This window comes from Camarhynchus parvulus, chromosome 2 (assembly GCF_901933205.1).
Source record: "Camarhynchus parvulus chromosome 2, STF_HiC, whole genome shotgun sequence".
Lineage (NCBI taxonomy): Eukaryota > Metazoa > Chordata > Aves > Passeriformes > Thraupidae > Camarhynchus > Camarhynchus parvulus.
In genome coordinates this window covers 149,059,501-149,081,045 of record NC_044572.1, presented here as the reverse complement: position 1 = coordinate 149,081,045, position 21,545 = coordinate 149,059,501, and the positions used below count along the sequence as shown (strand labels likewise).

Below are 21,545 nucleotides of genomic sequence, written 5' to 3'. Positions count from 1 at the left end.
AAACCCTTTTTGCTGCCACTGGCACCTTGCAGCTGTAATTTCCATGGATTATTTTGTGCCTGTACAGGTTTGGATGGCTTCCCAAAGCTCTGAATGTACCACAAGTAAATGGTGCAATAGAACATTTGAAATACAAGTTCTTTTGGTCCATGTCCCAACTCCATTACAGTGGTCTCCTTCCTTTTGTGTTTTATTTATTTTCAGAATGGTGCTTTCTTTAGGCTGAAAAAGGTTTTTGAGTCAAAAAAATATCAGTTTAAAACCTTTCTGATGGCTACAAAGGGCAGGAGGAAACATTTCTCAAATGTGGATCCTATTGTTTATGTAGAGTCAAGTTGCTAAAAACAACAGCAAAACAAAAAAAATAATGGGACTACTGAGATTTGACAAGCGTGGATAGAGGATATAAAAAATCAAGTGTGGGTGTCTGCATTTCTACTCAATATTGCATCTCTGTGTAATGATGTTGGAATAGGAATTCCTGGGTGGTGGAAGTTCTGTAGGAATTGCTGTCACCAGCTGAGAGCAGGTACAGCAGAGCAGAGTCTGTCTCTCACCTCACCTCACCTTATTGGGACCTAAATATTTTTATACTTTATAACCACCTTAATTCGCATTCATCCCTAACAGGGATGCAATTATATGACATAATTGCAGTTCTCCTGCGCAGAGCAGCAAAATGAAGCACAGCACAGATGCATCTTTTGCTCTTCATCAGGTGTGAACTTGGCAGCAGTTACTTCCTTGTGCCCATTCTTGCCTTTAGTCTCCAAAATGTGTTTAAATAAATTCATAAATTCACAGATGGATTATATTTTGTCTCCCTGGACACAGAAGGATGCTCAGCCATGAGCCCTTGGGTTGTGATACGTCTCTGTCAATGCTCTTCCTTTCTCATTTCCCCTTTCTTTCCTCTCTTGGGGGATGGAGATCTGGTTATCTTCAAACCTGGCTCTTGGAGCTGGGTCCAACCTTGTTTAATAGTCAAGACTTCTCCCAGTGTTTTCCCATGTTCTTTAGTCAGAGGTGGTACATTCAATACCACACAATGTATTTTTGTTCTTCCTTTCTTCCTTCCTTCTTTTCATATTCCTGTTGCATTTTTAAGCCTGTGTAAGGTTTCAGGATGCACAACAGCCTGTGGCACGAAGTTCTTGCTCAATTAGACTTTACATGAGGGTTATCTTCTTTCTTACTTTCATTCCTGTCTCCTCCTGGATTTAATTCATTACCCCAAAGTTCTTGCACTGGGAAAAAAAAAAGGGGGAGGTTTGCTTTTTCCAGGTGACTCAGGGTGTTATTTTATGGGAATTCCCTGCACTCCAACATTCTTTTCCCAGTCTGATGAGACATTACATTTTTACTTCTTCTACTGTATTGGGAAGGAAGTGATAGAATTGGATAAAACATTGAAAAGATTGATGAAATTATACATTTAAAGGTAAATTTTCAGGGATTTTAAAAATCTGTTATATATTTAAGGTTCCCAGGAGCTGCAGACTTCCTCCACTCCCTCTCTCTACTGAAAAGTAGGCACCTCTGGTGTATTTTGACTGAGTCTTCACTCGCTGTACTGAAGACTTAAGTCTCTCCCAGTAGCTCTGGGTGCACACTGAGAAATGAGGGTCGGTCTCTTTTTCCAGGTAAAAAGTGATAGAGAAGAAGAAATAACCTTAAATTGTGGTAAGGGAGGTTTGGATTGGCTATTAGGGAACATTTCTTCACCAAAAGGCTTGTCAAGCATTGGAACAGGTTTCTCAGCATAGTGGTGTATTCACCATTCCTGGGGGAATTTAAAAGACGTGTAAATGTGGCACCTGGGGACGTGATTTAGTGGCAGCCTTGGCAGTGTCTGGTTGGACTCAATGATCTTAAAGGTCTTTTCCAACCCAAAAAATTCTATGATTTAGGTGCCTTAATTTGCAGCTTTTTCCCACTTTTCTGCCAGCCCAGAGGGCTGTGCATCATCAGCCAGGTGTCCCAAGCCTCACAGGACATCTGAGATGGTTTTTGGCACCCACATTTTGACAAATACACCCCACACTGCGCGTCCTGTCTTCACCAGGATCTTACATACAGTTCACAGTGTAAAAACACACCCTCTTTCATGGTGGAAAAACCAGCAGTCTGCATTTTTTAGGGCAGCTCTTCTCTCCTGTGCAGGGTTTGCCACTGAGCTGTTTTGCCTCGGCTCGCTCGGGGCTTGGCGTTCCTCTCGCATGAGTCACGCGCTGGAGCCGAGCTGCTTTTCCTCCTTGATATTTGCTCTTGGTTCCCTTTGGTGCCATCATGTGCTACAAGAGCTCCTCAGCAGGAAGGAGTCCTCCAGTGCCTGGTGAACTGTGAAATTGGCTGAAATGGGGCTTTTCAGGGTCTCTGGTTCATAACGGATTGGAGGCTGTGTCAGAGCAGACCTGACCAATGCTTTTCTCAACATGAGGGTGAATGTACCCCAAAATATCTGTCTGTCTCAGTTTGAAAAGACAGGTGTCTGCTAAGAAAGGCAGGAGCCTCCCTTGAAATGGCAAATGTAAACCCCCTCCCTCCAAATGGTTATAATTTTGAAATTAAGAGGCTCTTAGAAAAAGATATGGGAATAGGAATAACAGTTTTTTACTAGTAAAACTAAAAATACAAATGCAGTAGTACAAACAAAACAACAATGACAGAGTCAGAATATGCCCTGACACCCTGTGGGTCAGGCTGGTGGCACAGTCCCATCCCATGGTGGCTCAGCCCTCCTGCAGTGCCAAGTGTGGCTCTGTTGGAGCAGGGATCCTGGAGAAGAGTGGAGTTTTCCTCTGAAGGTCCAGTGATGGTGTAGATGGGCCTGGTCTTCCTCTGGGAATCCAGTGGAGAAGAAAACTGCTCCTCAGGGAATCCAGTGGGAAAAGGCTGCTCTGTTGCTCCAAATCTCTGATTGTATCCAGGTAGGAATGCTTGACGCCTTCCCCTGGGCAGAGCATCTCCCAATGGGATGATGGAATTTTATCAGTCATGCAGTGACACTCAATGGCCATTAACAGAAGATATCTCCCCAGAGGGAGGATTGGTTGTGGAAGAGATAAAGAGATGAAGAAAACTGCCCAATTAACAGAAGATAACTGCCCCACCTCTGATGGCAAATAGAATACACACCCTCAGCTACATCTCTCAACCTCAGACACTGTCATCAGGGTGAAAGAATGGTGGGAAGGGGATGAATTTAGCTCTCCACAGGCTGCCTCAGGCTGGTAGCTGTCTCTGCTGTCTCACAAATGCTTTGTGAGTGCAGCTGGTCTGGAGAAGACAAGCTCCTTTGACAGCACGTATTTACACATCCAGATGTTCTGTGTTCACTGTCTTGTTGTCCTGGCCTGTAAAGCCTTCAAATGAGGTGAAATCTCTTTTCTCTTGCTATGCTAATCCTGTGCTCTCCTACCACATTCCGCTGCAGGAAGGAGATGTGGCAGGAGGCTCAGCTCCATCATGGAGCATCCCCAGCTTATGAGGGTTGGTTGTGAGTGTGACTTCCAAGGATTTGTTGCTGTGTTTTTCTGCTTTGTCCCTCTGGTGAATGTCTGTGGTGAAAAACATCTCTACTGCTTGTTCCTCTTCAGTCCATGTTAATATTCATCCTGTTGCCTTGCTTCAAGGAACCCCAGCAATTCCTTGCCTCCCTGTGACTTTGATTCTACTGTGGAACATTCCTTTACTTTTCAAACAGGTTTTTTTTATGTTTTTTTTGTTTGAAAAGAAGGAAAGTTGAAATTAAGATAATGACGATGCTCGTCTTCCCTCCTGGCTTAGGGAGATTATGTTGTGGTTTAAAAACACCGGCAGAAAGTCTTTCTGTGAATATCAGATTGGTGGAATATTAAGAACCTCTTGAAATAATTAAGGGATCAACCATGTTCTCTATCAGTGAGAGGTTGTGGCAAAACTGAATGAGTTGGAAAGTTGACCATGGTTGTGTTTCCTCAAATATGTGCAATGGCAGGTTCACTGTAAGTTTTTTAGCAAATTCACTTTAGTCTGGTAAGAAAATTGGCTCACAGCCACTGCTGACTCTGGGCTATGATTCATGAAAATTTCTTCACCAATAGAGTAGTCAGGCACTGGAGCAGGCTGCTCAGGGAGGTGGTGTAATCACCAACCAGGGAAATGTTCAAAAGGCTTGTGGAAGTGGCCCTTGGGGGTTTGGTAGCTGTGAACACGGTGGTGATGGGTTAATGGTTGGACCCAATGATCTTAGAAGACTTTTCCATCATTATCCTGTGATCTGTTGATTAGATTTACACTGGACATAACTGACTTGGATCTTCTTCCATGGTCTTGGTAAGAAACCTGAAATGAAGATACCAGGTTGTTTTCTGTCTCTTGATGAATCACAGCCAAAGGTAGAAGTGGATTCTTTATTTCTCACTGGGCACTGTGTTCTCACCAGACCATTCTGCTTCTCATTTACCCTTCTGCAAGGTTTATTTATAATGTGATTGGTAGTAAACACTGGTGGAAGTGAGAGCATATTCTGATTGTGTGTATTGAATAACAATATTTCTTCTTTGGGAAGTGGAAACAAGTTATGTTTGTGGATGGGGGAGCAGGATCCTGGGACTTAGGAATCTATTACTTTATTAATTCACCCATTTTGCCCTGCATATTCCTTCCCTAAGCAATTGCAGCTCTGTCTATCAAGATGTTCCCGAGGACTCAGAATTTGTTGCCATCCTCAGATGCATTTTTCATTATTCTGTTGAAATCCAATATAAATTTATAAATGCCATTTCTAATTTTGTTAAGCTGACCTAGTGTGGTGCAGCTGGTCTCTGTCCATTCGTGCGTGTACATCTTTTATAATTAATAAGTTTACTCTAACGTCAGAGTAGCAAACTAGACACCAGTTCCTTCTTTCCTGTGTTCCTCCTCCCTGTTTTTTATTACAGCAAATAGACATTAATATTCATCTTTTGTAACCAGTGAAAAGGTGGATGAAACCTGGATTTTGAACTGACTGGAAATTTAATTTTGCTGTTCACTGAAATATGTAATACTTCTGTGTTTGTCTAGCATATGGATAGACTGAGACTGTTCTACATGCAAGGCTCACAAAAAAATAGACAGCATGGCACAAAACAGCAAATAGAAGAAGGCAATACAGGTAAAAAGTAGAAAGAAAACCCTTGAGGTAGAAGCAACAGAGCTTTGTAGCATTTGTACTCGGGCAGTTCAGGGTTTGAAGCTGTCTAGATCATCTTCTTCAGGAGCCAGAAGAAATGTTTAACTGTTGTATTAATGTCAGTTTAAAAAAAAGGAAGGGTGACATCACATCTTGATCAAAATGAGCTCAGAGTGCCCTGGCACTAAGTCATGAAAGCACTGCCATGGTATGGCCTGGAACAGCAGAAAACATTACACACAGCTCAGTGCCCAGAAGATCTTTGGTCTCCCAAAGACTCAGGAGGCTCCTTTTCTCCTGATCTTGAATTCCTCAGTATCAGGGAAGCCTGATTGCTTCTCCAGCAGTAAAGATATTTGCGTCCTGAGGGCTGGCCTTGCCTGTGCCATCACTCTGTCATTTATCACCCTCAGCTGCTGCTTTGGGGAACCAAACTGTCTCAGGGTGTGCTGCCTCGTGCTCTGCGGGTGGAAGGCATCCTTCTTTCCATGGCATCTGTGATCCTTTTGATGGAAGACTTTTTCTAGCAGGTAGTTTTGCTCTCCAGAAGTTTACATACCTTAAAGGGGAGGGAGTGGGAGGGTCTATGAATCTGAAATTCCCATGGTAAACAAAACATATCCAGCCCTTCTTCTTGGCATTTGCCTAAGGCCAGCCCGTCTCTGGTGCAGGATTTGAAGCCTGTCTTCTGTTCTCTTGTGAGAAGACGTGAAGACAGGTAGATGTGGAAGGAGAGTCTGTTCATTGAAGTGGCAGCTGGGACTGACATGAAGGGAGAAGAGCAAGCTTCCAGATTGCTTTCCTTGCCTCTGTTCTTCATGTCTGACGTGCAGACATTGGTGCCACGTGAAATGTGTGCAGACAACTTGCATCCATCCCTTCTAAACCCTATTGCTTGTGGTTCCCTTCTGCTTTGTGTTTTGGTCAGTCCATCAGATCTGAAGCCCTCTGACATCAACAGGAGGTGCTGGGTGAAGGCATCCAGAGCTTGGTGGGGTTGGAGGTGCCTTCTGGTGGACAGGAAAGGGTCTGTTCTACCTGATGGGTGCTGCTGTAGCTGCAAATCTTGGGGATGACTGAGTGATGAAAGAAGAGGTTAGACAGGAACTGTTCCTGATGGCTTTGCGTGGTGTTGCTGAGCTGGGTGAAAATGAGCTTGAGCAAAGGCTGCAATCAGATGTGCTGAGAACAGCCAGAGCTCTTGGTGTCATTGCAATTAGAGGCGCAGTGAGCCAGCTGTCTCTGCTTGTGGCTGGGTGTATATCTCCATAAAATGTCATGGGTGTCTTATCTTGCAGCCTGTCCTGATCCTATCTGTCCCTGTTCCTGGGACAAAATGCTCTGCTCCTCGAGACATCTACAGTGGCAGCAGGGAAGAGAAATCAAATCCATTGGGAAGCAATCAGGTGCTTTCCTCAAATAAGGACTTTGATGAGGAAGAATGCAAAAAAAGAGAATTTTTGCCATTCTTTCTGAGCAAATCTGGAGAAGAGCAGGAACAGCTCATTTCTGAGATAATCTCTGCTGGTTTTACTCTGCATCGACTCCACGGTGCCTCTGGGCCGTGGGCGTTCGCTTTGCTCTGCCATGGGCTTCAGTGGAGGAGGGGAGGCAAGAGCACAGTTCAAGGGATTGAGTCAGGCTGCTCACAGTCATTGGTGATGTCACGCCCGTCAAGCATCACAGAAGTGTCTCTAGAAGCTTCTGGAAGCGTGTTTAATTTGTACAAGATTATGGATATGATGCCCTGGGGGTTTTGTTGTTGTTGTTTTTTTTTGTTGTCGTATTTTGTGTCTTGTCAACGTAGGCTAGACAGTGAGGTCCTCAGGCTGTGGGGACAGAGATGACTTCATTCTCCAAGGACCTTCCATCAGCTTTAGAATTCAGTTGGGAGGCAAACTGTGAGGAAATATCTGTACTGCTGCACTCCCAGCCCTGCTGCAGGCTGGGCATTGCTCCTGACCACCCTCCTGCCAGGCATTTCTGCAGCTCCTGAGCACTGCTCTCCTCTCCTTGCCTGCCCAAAGCCACCCAGGGATATGACGCTAATATTACAAACTCCACAGAAGATCCAGAAGGGAATAAATTACCTCAAAGTCATCCCCTCCAGCCACTCTGATTGACCTCTGACAGCTGTGTTATGAGGCACTCAAGGATTTGTGCAATGACACCAACTCAAAGCTAAAACCTTTGAGTAAAAACCCAACAAAACAAGGCAATCCAACAGCAGAGCTTGTTCATAAGTTCAGGCTCTGGGAGAAAGAGGAAAGAGACATTTTTCTGGGTAAATTCCAGGTTTATTGAGTTCTGGTTTTAATAATTGAGAAAAAACCCTAAAGAAAGCAGCTGGAAAGCAGAATATGTATGACACAAGTGACAGAGTCAACTCTAAGCAGAAGGCTTTGCAAATATGCCCTCTGATCTCATGACTTCAAAAAACTTCCATATTAACCAAGTTATTCCTGGCTGAAGATATCCCTGCTCATTGCAGGAGGGTTGTTCTAGACCTTTAAAAGGTCCCTTTTTAATCTTATTTTTATAATTATTTTATTTATTTTATTTTATTTTTATAATTATTCTGTGAGCCTCTGGTACTCTGCAAACAGGAGAGCTCTGCATCTGTGTGTCCATTTTACAGGTAGGGAAGTGGAGGCAGCTGCATGGAAACCAAGGAAATTCTGAGTATTCTTCCTTGCGGCTCCTGTGTAAACAAAACTCCCAGTGAGAAATGAAAGGAGGTCAATCTCTTTAGTTCATCTGAGGGGAGGTTAAAAGGCAAAAGAGAGCTCAAACAGCAAAGTTCAGGAGCTGGGAAGACACAGCTCTCCTAGCAGAGTGGCTGGGGATGGTCCTTCATTAGCTGGACCCTCAGGGAGGCTCGTATGGAAAGAGTGACCCGGGCTGGCCAGAGGCTGTAGGGGTTGATGTGTAAAGATGATTTATGTGAAATTATCTGCAAGCTCTTTATGGAGGTCAGGCCGGTTGGTCAAAGGATTTTATCTGGTTAAAAAACCTCAGAAAAAATATGCCTCAGGTGGGTCATCCAGAAATGGAGGTGTCATCATCATTAATGAGCTCTGAAGCCTCCAGTGAAGGCACTTCTCCATCAGCAAGGTGGTGTTAGAGCTGGGAATGGAGCACCTGGACAGGACACAGAGGTGGGGCTGTGTGAACCCAGTGAAGGTCAACAAGGCCAAGTGCAAGTTCCTGCACCTGGGTGAGGACAATGCCAAACACAAGCACAGGCTGGGCAGAGAATGGATTGAGAGCAGCCCTGAGGAGAAGGACTTGGGGGTGTTGGTGGGTGAGAAGCTCAGTGTGACCCAGCAGTGGTGCTCTGGCAGCCCAGAAAGCCAAACCTGTCCTGGGCTGTGTCAAAAGCAGGGTGGGCAGCAGGTGAGGGAGGGGATTCTGCCCCTCTGGTCTGCTCTGGTGAGAGACCTGGAGCTCTGGGACCCTCAACATAAGAAGGATGTGGAGCTGCCTGAGTGAGTCCAGAGGAGACCACAAAGAGGATCAGAGAGCTGGAGCAGCTCTGGAAAGAGGCTGAGAGAGCTGGGGCTGTTCAGCCTGGGGAAGAAAAGGCACCAGGCAGACCTCAGAGCCCTTTCCAGTGCCTGAGGGGGCTCCAGAGGAGCTGGAGAGGGACTTTGGGAAAGGGCTGAAGGGACAGGACAAGGAGTAATGGCTTCAAACTGAAAGAGAGCTGTCTTAGATTTAATATTAGGAGGAAAATCTGTATTCAGAGAGTGGTGAGGCCCTGGCACAGGTTTTTTCAGAGAATCTGTGGCTGCCCCATCCCTGGAAGTGCCCACAGCCAGGCTGGATTTGGCTTGGAGCCGTTCCTCTGAGTTTGGTGGGACAGGCAAACTTGTTGAGGATACACTGCCCCATCATTCAGGTCATCAATTGAGATGTTAAGCAGGACTGGACCCAGTATTGAGTGGTTTTACCACCGCCAGGTGAAAGACCTTTCTCCATGGTGCCTGTTCCCAGAGGTTCTCTGTCCTTCCTCGTAGGCTCTCCCAATGTCTCCGTTCATCTTTGCAGCTTTGGTTTAGATCTATTCCCTTGTCTTGCCCAAAAGGAATGGAAATAATGTTTTCCTCCCTGTCTCTTTGCAGCAGCCTTGCAGAATTGAAGGATTGAGTCTTCCCATCAATCTTCACTTCTGTAGGAAAAGCAACCCCATTTACTCAATCTTTCCTATCAGGCTATGTTTTCTTGACCTGTTGTCATTCTCCGAGTTCCCTCCAGACTCTCTTCAGTCTCTGACAATAAAAATCTTTGCTGCAGAATTTGTTGCTTACAGCTGAGGATCTGCAGTGTGGGGTCACGCAGAAGGTTTGGTTCCCTTGTTGAGAAGATTGTAATCCTATTTACACAGCCCCTGTTACAGGAAATGTCACTGCAGATCCGTGCTCAGCTGGAAGCCTGTGGCATCCATCCATCCCTCCATGCAGCACTGGCCAGCAGCTCCCCATCCCCTGTTGGTGCTCCCCTTTGCTCTTTCTAAATTCAGGTCCCTGCAGTTGACCTGGATTATGCAGAGCCTCATTTTCTCTGTTGAACATTATTTCTGGTTTGTTAAGATTGTTCTGGAGGCTGGAGCTGTCATCTCACTCCCCTGTTGGGTGCTGTGTGTGCGTTGGATGAAGATAATTCCTGTTCCATCACCCAGCTCACTGCTCAAAATACACGTGGAGAGAGCAGAGCTTGGTGGACAACACCCAGATTGCTCTTTGGGTATGGCAACAGTCCACTGGGAGTGTTTTATGGTGAAAGAGAGCAGGTTTAGATTGGGTATTAGAAAGAAATTCTTTACAGTGAAGGAGCTGAGGCCCTGGCACAGGTTGCCCAGAGAAGCTGCAGCTGCCCCATCGCTGGAAGTGTCCAAGGCCAGGTTGGATGAGGCTTTGAGCAACCTGGTCCAGTGAAAGGTGTCCCTGCCCATGGCAAGGGGTTGGAAATAGAGGATTTTTAGGGCCCTTCCAGCAGTTCTGTGATTCTATGTTTTTTTTCTAATTGAAAAAAAAAATCGCTGCAGCTTTTATCAATTTCTTCGGCCATGCAAACATGAGACCATAACAGGCACCCACTGCCTGCTAACTTCTATAAAGAGTTGAAGCTTGGTTTGATATGACTTCTTTCCAGCTGCATAGTGGCTGTCAATTCTGGTTTTCACCATACTTTCAGTGGCTTTTTTCCACTGTCTTTACAGGAAATTGGAAAAAAAAAACCCTGGTGGATTTGCAATTTTCTTACTCTTTTCTCCACCTGTTTAGTAAATAGGCACAGTAAGGGCTCTCCAGTCTGCCAAGAGGGCCATGAATGGCTCTGATGCTGTTTCAGGCATCACAGGAGGAAAATTGCAGAATCCCAGAGGTAGGAAAGAGCATCTGAAAGTCATCTTGTCCCACTCCCTCCTGAGAGCAGGGTCACCTGGAGCAGGTTTCTCTGGCACATGATCAGTCAGGGCTTGAATACCCCCAAGGACAGGGACCCCACAGCCTCTCTGTGCAGCCTTATGATGTTTGATGACTCTCACCACAAAAAAAAACCCACAAAATAAGCAAAAAAGACACTCCAACCCCAAAACAATCAGGTTTTTTTTTCCTTTTTAAAGTGGAATTTCCTGTATTTCAATCCCTCTTGCCTCTTGTCCTGTCACTGAACACCACCAGTAAGAGTCTGGCTCCATCATCTTTGCTTCTTTCCATCAGTTATTGAGACACCTTAATACTACCACATCCTTCTCTTCTCCAGGGTGAAGAGCCCCAGCTCCCTCAGCCTTTCCTCATCCCATCCTTTCACCATCTTTATGGTCCCTCACTGGATTCTCTCCAATATGTCCATGTCTCTCCTCCTTTCCCACTTTTTTCCGGTATTGTCTGGAAAGAAGTGTTCCAGCTCATGTTCTTTCTCAGCCAATCTCAACTTTAAATATGAATAAATTGTCTAAAGTGCTGTCGTGGTTGAATTCCAGCTGGCAAATTCCACACAGCCACTCCCTCACAGTCCGCAGCAGGTTGATGGAAATAAAGTGGATGGGTAAAAGTGAGAAAGCCTGTAGGTTTAAATAAGAACAGTTTAATGATTGATATGTAATATAATAATAATAATAATAATAATAATACTAATAATAATAATAATAATAATAATAATAATAATAATAATACCTATTTCTTCCATGCTGAAATCTCACCTTTCATTCCCACCACTAATGCTGTCCACCCAGGTGTCTCTAAATGGAGACTGATGGGTGTAGAGCTCTTAAATTTAATTTTGTCTGCATGGTTTTACTTGCCAATATCTTTCCCAGTCCAAGAGTTATGGACCAACTCTTTCCTTGAGATTCTACATCCTGCTATTCTAGTCAGGCATGATTGGCTTGTACGGGATATACAAAGCAAGAAGGACTTGATTTCATTAAAATACAAATTCATGCCCCTTTTAGTCTGGCTTGGATGTGCTTATTCTTTTATTTGTATTTCAGGTGATGAGGATAAAGCTGTGATAAAATGTTTTTTTTTTCTTCTTTCTTATTCTTTTTTTTTTCTGTGTCTACTAGGTTAGGAAATGCTTGTTCCAATTTGTACAAACTGCCTTCACAGTAAATTGGACAAGTTTCCCTGAGGAGCAGTAGACAAAAGGCTTGGGAAGTGCCATGGGGATGGGGAGGGAAATGCTTTTATTGCCAATCAAATTAAAGGCATTTAGATCTGCTCTTAAATTTTCCTGTAAATATATTATTGTGGGGTAAGAATTTGGCTCCAGAGCTGTATGAAGAAGGGAAATTTCAATAGCTTGGTAGGATGGGGTGGGAGGTGGCTGCTGCTAAAAAGGTTTACTTAAGCTACAACAAAATATTTCATTTTCAATTCTTTCTATTTTTCCTCCCTTACAAGGAGAAAAAGCTTTAAAATGGAAACACGTCCTGAAAATGATAAATCAACATTAAACACTTGGAGTGCTCCAAAAGCCCCCCTTCTCTCCCCCTTTCACACCACTCTGTTGGAGAAAAAATAGATGCATTCACGGTTTGCCAAAACAACGCTTGCCCAGTTGTAATCAAGGCATTTTACAACAGGGTGGGGACTTTCACTCCATGTTTGATGTCTGTGGCCTTGGGGAAGTCATGGCAGGAAATGTTTCCACTTGCTTATCTCTAAAGAGAGAGGGTGGGCCAGGAAAAATCTCTGTACAGAGGCTGTTTTCAAGCTCTTTGGCTGTCCCAAATCCCTGCAGTGGTCTTAAACTGTGAGAGAAAAAGAAAATAATTCCTTACCTCTGCCCAAAGACTTTCTGGCAACTGTCTTCCATCTGCCCAAATTTTCCCAGGTAAATTTTGGATCTTGGGTTGCATTTTGTGATGAAGGTTGTGCTGGTAGTTCTGAGCTCACCTGAGACCTGGGAGAGCTAAGCTTTGTTCCCAAGTCCATCACAGACTTCCCAACTGAATCTTCAGCTGAATCTTGTAGGTTTTAGTGCTTGTGATCAAGAATTTCCACCAAGACACCACAGAATCGCAGAATGGTTTGGGTAGGGAGGGACATCAAAGATCCTCTTGTTCCAGCCCCCTGCCATGGGCGGGGACACCTTCCGCTATCCCAGGGTCCTCCAAGTCCTGTCCAACCTTGCCTTGGACACTTCCAGGGATGGGAGAGCCACAACTTCTCTGGAAAACCTGTTCCAGGGCCTCACCGCCCTCTGAATACAGAATTTCTTCCAAATATCCAATCTAAACTTACTCTCTTTCAGTTCAAAGCCATTACTCTTTGTCCTATCACTTCATGCTCTACTAAAAAGTCCCTCTCCACCTCTCATGCAAACCCTCCTGAGCTACTGGAAGTTGTTCTAATGTTTCCTGGGAGAAAGTACAATTGTAGGTTGTATTTCCATGGAGCTCATGGTTGAAGTACAATTGTAGGTTGTAATTCCATGGAGCTCATGGTTTTGCAGTTTTGATGGATTGTTCTGCTGTTGAGTGTCTTGGTTTACAAATTTGCCCCTTGCTTCCTCTTGTTTGCTCCATTTTCTGTCTCCTACAAGCACACTCCAACACACACCCTCACCTTTTCTCTGGCTGCTCAGGTTCTCACAGCTCAACTTCCACAAGTTTGGGCTGAAGGCTGTTTCCCTAAAATGAAGGATTTCTGCCCTGGGGGCACCTGCAGCCTGGGATGCCAATTATGTGTGTCTGTGGTACACTGAGGCTGGCAGGGGAAGCTGCACTCTGGATTTTCTCCACTTTTAATGGATTTAGCTCTCAACCATTGCTCTGTCAAGGCAGTTGCACTTTCATCCGCTTTCATGTGTCTGGCCCAATTAAGGGAGGATGGTGAGTGATTTCTTTTGGTCCCGGAGTTCCGCTGTCTGGTGAATCTCAGCGCTGATTTTTTTTTTCCCTTGGTTTTGAAACTGTGAAAGAAAAAAAAAAAAAGGAGAATGAAGTACAACAGGTGCCTGAGGCCATCAGGCTGTTCCCAGTACAGTGCAGAACTGGGACTTTCTGGTGCTTTGCTTTGCATGGAGGACCAACCAAAGGAATAGCTGCAAGTGTCAGTATCAGTGCACCCCAAAAGAGACTTTTCCTGAGATATCTGTCAATTAGGACATCAAGTGACACTTGGTCATGTGCCACAGAAAGTGGAGGCCATTGCCAGCTCTCTGTCAGAGGGAAAATGTCTGGTCCAGAACATGAGAAATTTGAATATCCAAGCCCAGAATGAAGCATTACAGCTCGTGTCATCCAGCCTAACACCCCAACATCTTTCTCAGTACAAGAAAGACATGGAAAAGTTGGAGCAGGACCAGAGGAGCCACAAAATGATCAGAGATGAGCCAGATCTGCTGTGAGGAAAGGCTGTACAGCTGGGGTTCTTCAGCCTGGAGAGGAGAAGGCTCTGGGGATTCCTTAATAAGGCCTTTCAATACTTAGTATAAGAATGATAAGGACAGACTTTTTATCAGCACCTGTAGTGATAGGACAATGGTTTTAAACTAAGAAAAAGAGTAGATACAGAGTAGTTATAATGAAGAATTTTAGTTTATGGTAAGGTGAGTAAAACACTGGAACATCACTAGAAACATTTCAGGCCAAGGAGGTTGGACTGGATGACCTTTAAGGGTCCCTGCCAAGCCAAACCATTCTGATTTTGCCATCACACCAAAAGTGTTGCTATTCTTGCAGCATTGTAACATCTGTTTGGTGGTAGAAACACCATTCTGGGGTGGTTTTTTCGTAGTCTAGGTGTAAGAAAGCAGCAGCTAGGTTTGGTCCTGTATCATTTCCCAGCTCATGCAGCACCTTTATCTCTTCTCTTCCTTTGCTGCCATCATCTCCATGCCTTGGAGCTGAACTATTTTGATACCAAAGCCCTGGACACTGTTGAAATGCTGGAGGATATCTGGTGAGGCATTTCTGTGGATAAGGAGGAAGAAGTTGTCTTCCTCTGACTGCTGCATTTATTTCATTCTGCTGCTGCTACCTCAGGCCTTGCAGATTTTTTTTTTTTTTTCAACCAGCAAGGCAAAATAAATCTGGCTCCAGTATTTCTGCTGGAGGCCCAGCAGCTTATAACAGCAAACTGTCTTTTTGAGAGCTCATCAGGGCTGCAGTGTGATGGATAAACTCCAGCCAGCTGTGTACTGGTAATGTTCCAGGAGACAGCATCACCTTTTTTTTTTGATCGAGTGCTTAAGTCTTTACCTTCCAGCTCAGGATCTCAAAGCACTTTGTGAACAGCAAGGAATTAAAAGTTGCCCTTTATCAGTGGAGAAAATGAGACACAGGGAGGTCAAATGACTTGCTTGCCCTCAAAACCATTTGTAGTCCAAAACACCTGGATTTTAGTGCTTTTAATTTTTTTGCAGGTGGGCATGCTGAAGTTTGGAGATTGCCCTGTGTCTTTTATTTTCCTTCTCAGTCCTCTTTTTTTCTTAGGCTTCTGGGGTTTAACTGACTTCTAACAGGGCTGTGCCTGTCTTTTTTTTTCTGTTTTTTAGGTCTGAAGTGTAATCCAGCATCCATCACTATCCAGAAAATGTCTTATGGATCCATTGATGGGAGTGGATTTGGGAGCAGGAACCCATTTGGAGGCCCTTCGAGACAAGGCTATCAACCTCTAGGTGAAGTATTGATCCCCTGCTGTAATTTATTCCACCTGGTTCCCTGAGGGCTGAAGTTTGACTTGCTCATGTTCTCTGTGGCTGCTGTGTAAATGTCACACCCTCACCAGGGGTCATTCCTGACGCTGATTTTCAAAGGTGAAACCCAAACTTTTGCAGTTTGATCAGTGTGATTGAGGCCTGACCATGCTGAGAATTTGAGGCTGTGCCATGGGAGAGCAGGACTAATGAGGGTTTTGGAGGAATTTTGGCGAACCAGAAGGAGAAATGCAGTATGGCTTGTGTCTTTTGTCATCTCCCCATCACCTTTACAAGAAGTTTGTCTCAATAGTTGTTCTAAGGCTGGCAGATGGAGGGAGTAGATGAGAGGATGTACAAAATGCAGTGGGCTGTGCTTTCCCAGAGGATAACTTTGATGTGGAAGCTGCTTGAATCTGGGAAACATGCTTGGATGTGGCAAACAGGATCAAAAACTCAGTCAGGAAATGCTGAAACCTTAAACAGTGGCTTGAAAATGGCCCTGGATTCTCTCTTTGTGTTGTTTTTTTGAGCAGAGGCCAGACCAGCTCTAGGGCTGATGTGGGCTTATCTAGTCTGCCTTTGAGCAAGTCTTTTTATCTGGAACACATCCTTCATTTTGTTCCTGGACGTGGCTTGCTCTGGTAACATGGCAAAAGGATCTCTTTTCCTTTCTTCACCAGGGAAGAACGTCACCACTCTCTCCACTTGCCTTTGATTTCAATATTCACTAGCACAGCCTGATTTGGTGTTCATGTTTTGAAGGTTGCAAATGTTCTTTGGGAAACGTTTTTTTTTTGTTTCACAAATAGTGGTTCTCCCTGGATGGAAATATATATATATATATATATATATATATATATATATATTATAAAAACAGAAGTTTCTCTTGGGTTTCTCTCTTCTTAGAAATTTGGGTTTAATTTTGATTGTTTTTTTTTTCTTTGAACAGGAAGAAGGTATTGAAGTAAGTACAAGTTGTCTGTTCAGTTGTAAATAGTGATTTTTTTAGGCTATTCTGAAAGACAAAATTAAAGGCATAAAAGCAAGGAAGAATGGGATACTTGGGCACAATCAAAGATCCGTAAGAAAACAGAGTTGAAATGTGGATTAGACAAACAATCGACCTCAATGCATTGTAGCTTAGATTAAAAAGAAAAGAATATTTATTGTGCTGTATGAAAGAACCTCTGTTTTTAATGCAAATTCACAGAATAACTCAAGACACTTGAAATCTCTGAATATTTGAAGGCATTCCTTATTGTTCCCAGCTTGTCCTCAGCTTGGCAGTTGGAGCTGTGATACTGAAGCCACCCTTAGTGTATGGCAAAGAGGGGCTGGTGTGGAAAATTCAGTTATTTTGAAACTGCCACGGTGTGTTGGCTGCCCAGCAGAGCCTGTTGGTGCTCTGGATTATGGCTTAGACTTGAGTGCTGGTTTCCCCTCCAGGCTTGGACACATCCTGTCTGGTGGCATTGCCATGGATGCATCTCCAGGGTCCTCCAGCGTGGATTTTCCCAGCCAGCCAAAACTGGTTGGTCCCTTATCTAAGCATCCCTGTGGAAAAGGTTGCAAGGGGAGGGATCTGTTTGCATTGACCAAGGCATCTTGGAGAAGTTTCCTTTCTGTGTGTCTCAGTCAGAAGTGGGTTTATCCAACCTTGAGAAAAGAAGGTTTAGGGGAGACCTTTTCATTTTGTTCCAGCATTTAAGGGGTGGCCACAAATGAGATGAAGATTCTCTTTTCAGATGGCAAAGATTGGGGTATTGTGTGCAAGTTACTCCTGGGAAGATTATCAGAGACTCAGACAAGAGTAAAATGTTTTGCAATGAGAACAATCAGCCTTTAGAATAACCTCCCCAGAGAAGTGGCGGATACCTGAATGTTGGACAATTTTAAAGCTCATCTGGATGGAGTGCTGGGCCGTCTTGTCCAGGCTGTGCTTTTGCCAGGAGAGGTTGGATCAGATGATCCTTGAGGTTCCTTTCCAACTTGGCATTCTGTGATTCTGTTCCATGCTCATCTGAACCTGTGTCCCTTTGCCACAGAAGATGGACACTTCGGATGACTTTTGTCACAGCATCCCCAAATATTCCATTAATTAAGTGCCAGGAGAGGGTAATGCAGCACTAATTATCTGCCTCCTGCTTCTGGACAATGGATGACTGGTTTGCTAAGAAAAATTGCCTTTTGTATTAGATCATGGTGTGGCTGGAACAAAGGAGCATGGCCTTCCCACCAGCATTTGTGTCTCTGCTCTCAGCAGGGACAGACCTTAATAGGAATGTTCTGTATGTGCTTTAAACCTCTCCCTCTCTTTGTAGATAATAAATAAATAAAACCAGGTATCCCTGCAGGTAAATGTCCAATAGCGGTCCAGTGGTAATATTCAATATCCAGCAGAAAACCCTGAGATAGAGCAGCAATAAAGATGTTGGGGATGGAACTGCTTCATCTGTAACACAGAGAGCAAAGAAAAGTGGGCTCAGGTTTAGTTTGGTTTTGTTTAATGAGGGGTGATACTGCCATGGAGGTTTCCTCTGTGCTTATGCATCTGTTTGCCTTGGCTCTGTTTCTTCCATGCTCAATCCAAATGTGCAGCCAGGATGGGAAAGTTTAATTACTTGAAGGTGATCCCCTTGGCTCTGGGCTGATGTGATGATGGATGGACTCAGAGCCCATCCTCAGGCCGTGTGGAGGTTAATGTTGCTGACCAGCCTAATTAGGGAGATCCACAGACTCCATCTGCAGAGTTTGGGGAGGATCCTGAGGCAGTGTGTTTGGAAATTTGGTTTGGCCCTGCACACCTTGGTGTCAGAGAACTCTAGTTCAGACTCTGGTTTTGATGGTGGATATCCAGGATTTCTTGGGGAAAGCAAAAACTAGGGTTTTTTCATCATTATTATTATTATTTTAATATTGGCAGGTTTTAGGAGGAGGGAGAGAGAAGCTCAGCAGAACTCAGATGTTCTGTGTCCTTAACCAAGGAGCACCCTGAGGTGTGTCACAAGCAGGATCACCAGGATTACCTGGAGTAGAGCACTTTGGGACTTTGGCTGTCCCACAGCCACTGAGGGACAGCCAGGAGTGGCAGGAGGAGGCATAATCCATGTCCCTGCTTTGCAGCTGGTAGTTACAACCTCCTCCAGCAACATCTGCTTCTCATATCCTCATGAGAAATCCCCAAAATCATTGTAAATCCACGTGTTCCCCTGTTTCCTTGTAGGAGCGTCTCTGGGCTTCATCTGGGCATTGGTGTTGCATGGACAAATTAGAAAGCACGTAGTAGAAAGTTGTTGTTTTGGTTTTTTGTTTGGTTTTTTGTTTGTTTGTTTTTTTGTTGTTGTTGTTTTGTTTTTCTTTTTCCTTTAAGTTTAAACCCAAGAAATGGAAAATATTGACTTAAAAAATAGTACTTTTTAAGTAATGTGACATGTCTAAGATAAACAGACAACAAACACTGTACAGCAGTAGGGAACTCTGGATCCTCCTGTGTCCAACCTGCACTCTCTACCATCCTCAACCCACCTTCCCAAAACCATCTTTTTGTGGGGAAAATGAACAAAACCTGCCTTACACAAGGAGGCATATAGGTCAGGGAATTTAAATAGCTTGGATTAAAATGCCACAAGACAGGAAATTTTTAACACTGCTTTTATTAACCTTACTGTAACCTGGACATTAAATGCCAGCTCTGAAAAGGTAAGGTTAATTTCATATTCCAGCAGTGTATTGCTTCCAGGTGAGCTCAAGGGACTGCTGGGTCAGTGCTTAATTTGGCTGTGACTTCATTTAGACCATTTCCCCCTCACTTTCTCCTGAAGATTTTGTGTGGGACTCTGGCCAGGGTTGTACTCAAGATATATCACATGTGAGTCTTTTTCCTGGTTGGATAAGGTTGGTTATCTTGTCACTGAACAAAATGAGATTGGTCCCTGCAAGTTGTCCTTGGCAGTGTTCTCTGCGTATAAATCACCTAATTATCATGTTAATACTTAGCAATTGTTAAATGATTTTTTCTAAAATTATTTTTTCTAACATTTTTTTTTCATGGAACCAGGTCTATAATTTTCTTTGCCCTCCTATCTCTACTGCTCACCTGCCTCTGTGCTGCATCAACCAGCCCTTGGGTGGAAAGTCATGTGCCAGTGCTGTCACTGACCTGTCATGGAATTGTTTAGGTGGGAAAAGCCCTCTGAGATCCTCAAATCCAAGTCCTCAAGCACTGCCAGGTCTACCACTAAACCAAGTCCCCAAAATCTACACATCTTGTAAATCCCCGCAGGGATAGTGACTCCGCCACTTCCCTGCTCCAGGGCTTGACAGCCCTTTCAGTGAAGAGTTTTTCCCAAATATCCAATATTCCTTACAGATGAACCACCCTTCTGTCCTCTCCAATCCTATTTCCCTCTTTTTCTAGCAGGTCAGGAAAATTATTTGTCGTTAAAAAACACACCATGGAGTTCATGGTTGCCTCCAAGTTTGGCAGAGTCACAGAGCTCCTGTGCTCCATGGGAGGGGGATGTTCAGATGATGGTGACCCCTCTGGTGGGGTGGGGCTGGCAGAAGCTCTGTTTTTGGGGCAAAACTCACTCAGAAGCTCAGGTACAAACCAGCACCATGGCCTGACTGTGGGAAATAGTAAAGGTAAGAAGATTTCTAGAAAGGTAGTCAATAAGCAGCAAAGTTAAGAGAGTTTCTTTGTGGTTGTACCCAGAGGGGGAAATGTGGGAAATAGTAAAAGTAAGAAGATTTCCAGAAAGCTGTAAAAGCAGGCCTTGGAAACAGAAAGAACAGAAAACTTAGAGCTAGCTGCAGCTGCAAAGTTTGAAAGTACAAAAATTAAGAATGCTATAGCAAGCAAAGCCATGAAACAATAGCTTGAGTTTTAGGCTTGGCTAAGATAGACCTTAAGACTGCAGAAAAATATACTTAGTAAAATAGTAGAAGGTTTTAAGCTTAATAATGAAGTATTGTGAATTGTTAATAGAAAGCAGACAGGCAAGCATTGTGTGAGGCAGGTGTATGTGTACTTTTAGTGATTGGCTAGAACAACTGTCTGTAGGCTTTAGCAATATGCTGTTGGCTGGAAAGTCTTGAAAATGCTCTGTAACAAAGAAATCTTTGGCTGCTGCTGGCAGGACATGAGCTGCTGTCATCTTTCAATTGTCTCAACCATGTAATGAGGCTGATGCTGCAATAAAGCTCAAGGAAGGTGTCCCAACAGTCCCATCCCTTTGTGGAAAACCCCAGCACACCTGACCCCCACGTGGGCTCACTGCAGCCCCAGGTCTGGTGCCAAACCATGGGAAGGAATCCACTGCCAGCCCCACATCTCGAGGCTGCAAAGGGCTGAAGCACAGAACAAACTCCTGAATACACAGGGAGTCCCCCTGGGGTTAATTTACACAGAGTAGGTGGTTAATCCTGCTCTCTTGGGGTCTGAGCACTGCTTTGGTTTTGCACTGGCTTCTTAAATTAATTCCAGTACTTGGGATGCTTTGCTGAAGGGAATTTGAAACCTGTGGTCATTGCAGTGAAGGGCATTGTCCAGAGGGGCTGGTGGGAGGTCCAGGTCTGGTTGTGGCAACACTATCCAAAATCATGCATTTAAATGTCCTCAGGAAAGAGTGCTAGAAAGGGTTAAAAACAGTGAAAGAAAGCAAGAACAAAATTGTTGATTTTGGGGGGCTGTTCAAAGCTACTATGCAATATTAGGAGTGGTGTTTCCAAAGGCTGAAGTCTCAAACTGAAGGGCTGGGCCAGATCACATGCAGTAATTCAAACAAACTGCTTTTGGGATGGAGTCCTGTCAAGTGTGGAATTACAGAATCATTAAAGTTCAAAAAGACCTTCAAGATCATCAAGTCCAAGCCTCAAAGAAGGAAGGACTGAAGATGTGACCTCCTGTAGCACCTTTTCTCTGTCATGCTTAGATGGGTTCACAAACATTGCGCCAAGGTTTCCCCCGGACTTGTCTCTAATTTGGAAAGTGGTAAACAATAAAGTGGCTTGTCAAATGCTGTGTAAAACATTTCTGAGAGTCTTAACGATTGACTTTGGCTTCTAAGTCTTGGGTCTCATCATATTTTCTTGAATTTGTGGTCCCACAGAAGTTGAGGAGTTGAGTGTCATATTTAATAAGTCATTATTAAAGTGCAAGTTAAAGTCTAAGTGCAATCAATACAGAAAAATCATAATAAGATGATCTCTCACTAGACAATCCCAAAAACATTTT

The 21,545-nt window shown here is 44.1% G+C and overlaps 1 protein-coding gene across 3 annotated transcripts in view; it reads left to right on the top strand.

Annotated features, from left to right (window-relative positions):
* The window catches only part of TSNARE1 (t-SNARE domain containing 1), a 441,704-nt gene that overhangs the window by 69,617 nt on the left and 350,542 nt on the right, over window positions 1-21,545 (top strand). For all 3 annotated transcript variants that reach the window (XM_030944149.1, XM_030944147.1, XM_030944148.1), the window contains exon 3: window positions 15,167-15,289. In XM_030944149.1, the coding sequence (XP_030800009.1) occupies window positions 15,205-15,289 (85 nt within the window). In that variant the 5' untranslated portion in view covers window positions 15,167-15,204. The remainder of the gene's footprint in view (window positions 1-15,166; window positions 15,290-21,545) is intronic.